At 42.5% G+C, this 6,495-nt stretch overlaps 1 protein-coding gene and 1 non-coding gene across 2 annotated transcripts; one reads left to right on the forward strand and one right to left on the reverse strand.

The window, feature by feature from the left end:
- Nucleotides 1–2,896: 2,896 nt before the first annotated feature.
- Nucleotides 2,897–4,213, reverse strand: LOC111832382. Its single transcript, XM_023788689.1, has one exon. It carries the CDS (start codon nt 4,211–4,213, stop codon nt 2,897–2,899), a length of 1,317 nt encoding a protein of 438 aa, XP_023644457.1.
- Nucleotides 3,888–3,994, forward strand: LOC111828807. The gene has a single exon (XR_002832567.1). It is a non-coding gene; the product is annotated as a small nucleolar RNA R71 (small nucleolar RNA).
- Nucleotides 4,214–6,495: the final 2,282 nt, after the last annotated feature.

Raw genomic sequence — 6,495 nt, forward strand, 5'->3', positions numbered from 1 at the left:
GGGTGACTAGTCCACCAATACTGAGCTTTCCTTGCACACCTCTCCTAACAGCCTTTAATACCCAATCGTTGCAGTACATCAGCTGGTCTAACAAAACCAAGACCATGCTACCATCCGTTCTATCTCCTACTAGTTCTCTACTATCCCTAGTACTTGGCAATACACCACTCAGTGCTATATCTATGAGCTGGATCTCACTCTCATTCACATTCCCGGTTTCCTTTCTAGCAAAAATCATACTAGCCAAAGACTTATGGAAATACCTCACAGCTGGGTTTCGGATTTGGGCGCTCTTGGATTTCGAAGAGGTGTACTCCTTCCCATCTCCAATTGTTTTCCAAACAGACTTGATCTTCTCCTTAAGCACATCTTGGCTCATCCCGCTTGCTTGCAAGAACCCATAGAGGTTCTCAACTTCCTTAAACGTGAGAGAATAGGTAGTGCCCTTCACGCTGAAGGTGATGTATCCAAGGCAGTCATCTGCGTGAAACTCGGTTTCATCCTCGTAGAAATGGAGCTGAAGTGAAGCTAACACGTAACATGTCTCCTCGTCGTAGGCTTCCAAGTTTTTGGTCATGAATGAGCCAAGGCCGCTTCTCTGGAACAGAAACTCGATATCTCTTGCTATGCCCAGCTCCTTCATCGTTTGCCGGTGAGGATAGCGAGTTCCAACGAACTTTTGGCGCTTAAACATTGCATAAAGCTCTTCTGGAGGGGGCAAGTTCTTGGTCTTCCTTGGAGCCACTACCCTCCTAGGCTCCATATCCACCATCGATTCATCAACATCCTCTTCTGCAGGTCTCTTTCCCATCGAAACTTCTTCTCTGGAAATCGGGTGGGTCTTACCCGATCGACTCGCCCGATCAGGTGATCGAGTTCGTGCTCGGGCTTCTCTTCTTCCGCTTCTGACCCGATCGAGTCCGGTTCCAGTGGCTTGGATTGTCAAGAAATTTCTTGCAATTTCTTCAGTGGATTGGCTGTGATGAGCTTCTCGTTGTGATCTTGAGAGGCTCTATCTTCTGGGTTGAGGAATCTTTGAAGACATCTTTATTTTCTGGGAATGAGAAACTCAAAACTCAAATTTAATAGGTTAGTAACCCCAAAAATAAGAACACCAAGAACAATCTTGAAAATAAACCCAGAAAATAAGAACACAAGGTTCAATTACACAAACAAACCCAGAAAATGTGAAGAATCGAAAGCAAGTTTATCAACAAACAAGAGAATGAGAGGAACAAGGGGCAAATGAAATCAAACCCAGAAATTCTATCAACCAAGAATCTAGAGAGAATGAAGAGAGAATTCTAGAGAGATAAATGAATTTTTAGCAAACTTAGAGAGTGAGAGAGGTTTTGGTCGAGTTTAGATGTTATAAAGAGGGTGAGAGGGGACAAAAATCTGAAAGAGGAGCGTTTTTGGTCGGGATTGGTTCAAAATTTGAATTTCAAATCGAGCTGACCATTGACCCGACCGTTACCTTTGACCCGATCGGACGGCTGAGATGAACCCGATCGGGTGGCTCAGATTGACTCGATCGGACGGTCGAGATTGACCCGATCGAATCCGTTGACCCGACCGTGTGGGTGTTGACTCGACCGAATGGGCTTGTGAAATTGGGCTTTTAAGGCTCAAATTGACTCCTTCTTCCTTCTTCCTTTATCTTGACCCAATAACACCTTTCTTCACTCACATTCAAACCTGAAAACACATCAAACTAAAAAGAACATCAAAATTTAAAAAAAAACTTAAAGAAATATGTACAGGGATACCATTGGGACTTCCTCCCAAGTGAGCTTGTTTATAGTCGCTAAGCTTGACTTGGTATAATCATCACAAAGTGTTTGAACAATGGAGAGGTTCAACGATTCTCTCCAATGCGAATGACCAATGTATCTGATACCTCTTCCTTGCAGCATGTCTCTTCTTGAAAGTAAATACCCTCTTTGCTTTCCTAGAAGTCAAGATATCGTTCTTCTTCTTCAACATCACAATTTCCTCGGTTAACCCCTGAATAGTGGTTGCTAGCCGCCTTAAGTCTTTCTTGAGAGTCTTGATCTCCTGGAGCTCAACACAAGTAGGAGAAGAGGTCGAGGTTTCTTCTATTATGAACGTTGCACTTTGGTACGGATACGCCATATTGATCTTCATCCTCGTTCCTCTAGCTAGATCAAGAGTCATGACCCCCATTATCATATCAATAACTGCACCTGCTGAGGCTAGAAATGGTCTTCCTAGAATTAGTTGATACTGAGGTTCCCTTTTCCATCTCGAGAATCAGAAAATCAGTGGGAATCTTTACTCCTCCAACTTCGACAAGGAGATCCTCCAATACCCCTATGGGTTGTCTAGAGCTTCTGTCCGCCATCACAATCGTTAGGCTGCATGGTGTAAAGGTTGTATAGCCCATCCGCTGAGCTATTGAGAGGGGCATCAAGCTAATCGAAGCGCCTGTGTCGCATAAACACTCGTTGAAGATCGTTGATTGGATTGAGCAGGGGAGTGTGAAAGCTCCAGGATCCCCTATCTTCTTGGAGAAATCAGAATCTTGAGAGGGTGGAATCCAACTCTTCCTTTGCTGCATCCTTTCCAGTATGACTTCTTTGAGAATATCCCTGTAGGAGGGAATATTGGCGAAAGCATCCACCAAAGCCTTCAGTTGATCGTTCCCTGATAGTGAATCGAGAATGTGGTTATATTCTTCCTTGATTTATGCTTTAGATTCTTCAGGGTAGAGTAATGGTCTTCGATTTGAAGGCTTGGGGCTGGTAGCTCTGATCGGGTGAAGAGGCTCGTCGGAACTTAATTCACACAACCTGTCAGACAAGCAGCGTACACGATATCGGGCTCGATTGGGTTCATGGTACCTTTGATCGGATCGGTCGGATCTTTGGTAGACTCAATCGGGTTCACCGTTGGCACGGTCGTGTCTGTTGTAGACTCGATCGGGTTCACCGTGTAGGGTACAAATTTGGACTGAATCCTCCCCCTCTTGAACCTCACTGTCCTCAGTGATAACTGGGAATGGTTTTCCCAGAGTAATCGCATGAGCAGTAGCAAATTCTTTAGGGTTCATGATAGAATTTCCTGGGAGTTGGCCAGAAGATGTGGAGGGTTGGTTGCCTTCCAAGATAACTACCCTTTTGTTTAAAAAATCGAACTTCTGGTGGAGCTCTTGTATAGATTCACGCATCTCGTTTCGAAGCTCGGCTAACTGCTTGGCTTGTTCCAGGCAGCTATTGTTTTGTGCTTGGAGAAGTTGATGAAGTGTTGTTTGAATAGCTAGTTCTGGGTGCACATTAGTAGGGTGTTGTTGTAATCCTGGAGGGTGTGATATAGGTTGTTGATAAGAACCTTGGGACTGTTGTTGAGGTTGAAAAGCTTGTTTTTGATTGAAGGGAACATATGGCTTGTTCTGGATCTGTTGTTGTTGAGGCGGATAGACTTGATCCTGAGGGGTTTGCGACGTTGGTGCTTCTATAAGAGAGATTCGGGTTGGGTTTGTAGTTGTTGTAACCCTTTTGGTAACCTCCTTGATTCGGATAGAGCTCACCTCCTCATTATTGGCACAATCACCATCATTAGGTTGGAAGGTCTCCTCCTCTTGAACAAAGTGTACATTCTTTTGTTGGTTCATCAAAAACTTATTAAGCTTGTCGTTAAGTGCCTTCATATCCTTCTTATACTTGTCCTCTTTGTCATTGTTGCCTCTAACGGTTCTGTCATAATCCTCGTTGTACGTGCCATCAGACTGAGCTAGGTTCTCCACAAGTTCCCAACCAGCTTCAACATCCTTATTTAGAAAGTTTCCATTGCTAGCAGTATCGAGGAGTTGGCGAAACTTAGGTAGTATCCCTCGATAGAGAGTACTAAGCATTGACTCATTGCTGAAACCGTGGTGGGGACACTGTGACTGATAGCTCTTGAATCGTTCCCATGCTTCATAAAAGGTTTCGTTGTTGCGCTGAGCGAAGCTAGAGATAGCATTCCTCAATGTGGCGGTTCTTGCATTGGAGAAGAATTTGGATAGGAATGCTTTCTTACACTCCTCCCAGGTCGTGATTGAACCGGCTGGCAAGGACTTTTCCCATTGATGAGCCTTGCCTATGGAGAAAGGGAACAATCGCAGCTTGAACCCATCTTCGCTCACTCTGTTGATTTTTGTTAAGCCACACATTCGATCGAACTCATCGAGGTGATCGAGTGGATCCTCCATTTATAATCCATGGAATTTATTTCCTTGTATCATTGAGATGAGGCTGATTTTAATTTCGAAGTTATTGTTCTGGACTGCTGGCGGGACTATCCCTTGCCTAGTGGTGTGGTTTCGTGGTGCATCACCGGCTCCGATTAGGGTTGGGCGCGTGTTGGAGGCTCCATTTCCACTTGATGAGGGTTGTTGTTTGATGGTTGAACGCGTTGCTTTCTGAGTTGTCTTGGCAAGCGGTCAATGTTGTTGAGGTAATTGAGTAGGTGCTGGTTGCCCTTTGATCTGGTGTGCATGCAAGGTTACTCGATCAGAAACACGTGGTAGACTCGATCGGATCTGCAGTTAGCTCGGTCGAGTGTAGAGTGTAGCTCGGTCGAGTGCAGAATGTAGCTCGGTCGAGTGCAGAGTGTAGCTCGGTCGAGTGCAGAGTGTAGCTCGGTCGAGTGCAGAGTGTAGTTTGGTCGAGTACAAAGTGTAGCTCGGTCGAGTGTACCTGAAATGCAAGACAGACAAGTAGCAAACGTAGAAATTAGTAATCGAATTGAAACGAAAGTAAAAGAACTTGATCTAGATAGAACTGGGATCCTAAATGGAACAAATAACATCCAAATGGCAGCGGGGCCAAATTGAAACAGGTATTTTTGTACCCTTGGAGTTCAATTCCCCAATGCGATGTAGCATAAGAGGTATCGATCCAGATTGATGTATTGTAAACAATCAAGATATAGCAGATCTAATCAAGTCAAGCCAAGTAATTCAAGGTTTGGTTTAAAGAACTATAATGCATAAAAGTAAACTAAAGAAGCAATATTGAAAGCAATAAGTAAAAGCAGGTAATCAATCAGATAGACAAAGGGTCTTAAGGATGGGCTAATGGGGTGATGAATCGTCTTAGTAACTTTGGGATGCTTAACATGCTCAGATAGATCTAATCCTAGACAATGAACCACTTAACCTAATCAGTCCAATCTCTTGGCAAAGATTATCAGATCTATAGCACTTCCTAATCTCAACTTTCATTGATGAAACATACTATAAATAGTCATAAAAAACAAGCTCATTAATGTCAATCTACTCCTTAACAAGCAATCTCTTGGGTAAGCAAATAGATCTCTGGCATTAGTTGATCAGACATTCCATTTGAATACTTTTTGAGTGCTGGAATGTCTAAGATCTAATCCCACATGGTTAATGCTAAGATAACATTAAGATCTCCTAATCCATAAGGTATCTACCTAAATATATACTTAAGAAACCCTAGAAACTAAGATTCCTCATCACCTAACCCATCCTCTAAACCCTAGAAAAACTACTCAGATCTGGAGTTCATCATGAAGAACACAAACCCAGAAATCTTTGAATCTTTCATAACTAGATAGATAATGATTTAAGGAGCAAGATATTGTAAAGAAACAACTCCAAATTCTAAATATATCAAAAGATATAAAGATTACAAGTTTCTGGAAATGTTTGGTGGCTACAGAGAAAAACCCTAGTGAAAACTCGTTTTTAGCTTAATGACCCAAGGGGTCTATTTATACTAAGGGCAGTAAGCCCTAAAACACGAAAAGACAAATTACAAAGTCGGTTTAAGGTGAGCTCGGTCGGGTGCTTGTTGGGCTCGTTCGGGTCCTCTCTCGGCTCGTCCGTGTTCAGCTTCCTCTTGTGAGTCCGGGTGCTCGACTGTGCTCTCTTGGCCGGGCTGGACACACTCGATCAGGTCCATGCTTTGCAATGTCCGAGTGTACCTGTTTTTGCTCTAGAATGCAGATGATATGCAAATCCCTATGCTAAAGATCCTAGATCCGAAATATAATGCAAAGAGACTAGAAACCCTAAGAAGTAGAGACCTAGACATGCAAATAATGCACAAAACTTATGCTTAAGATTATAAAAATATAGGGTTATCAGATATGATGAAGGTGATAGCGAGGAAGATGATATTGGTTATAATGATACACAAGAAGGAACAAACGGTGAGGAGGAATATGATGCAAGTGAATCTAATGAAGATGACGACTAAGAAGAAGAGGATATTTGTAATTAAAATGTGGACGAAGAGGTCGATGATAAAAAGGAATATTCTATACAGAATAATATTTGTTTTGATCTTCGAAACACTAGGTATTTGACTCTAACTATGCAAATGTTTACTATAGTTCATTTTTATTATAAATATATTTGGTATGGTTATATATACCTAATGTTTATTTTTATCTTGCTAATATGGTGGAGTCATTTTACGATGTGAGTTGACTGGATCATCGGCCGTTAACTTCTTTAAGGCC

This window comes from Capsella rubella, unplaced genomic scaffold (assembly GCF_000375325.1).
Source record: "Capsella rubella cultivar Monte Gargano unplaced genomic scaffold, Caprub1_0 scaffold_1, whole genome shotgun sequence".
Taxonomy (NCBI): Eukaryota; Viridiplantae; Streptophyta; class Magnoliopsida; order Brassicales; family Brassicaceae; genus Capsella; species Capsella rubella.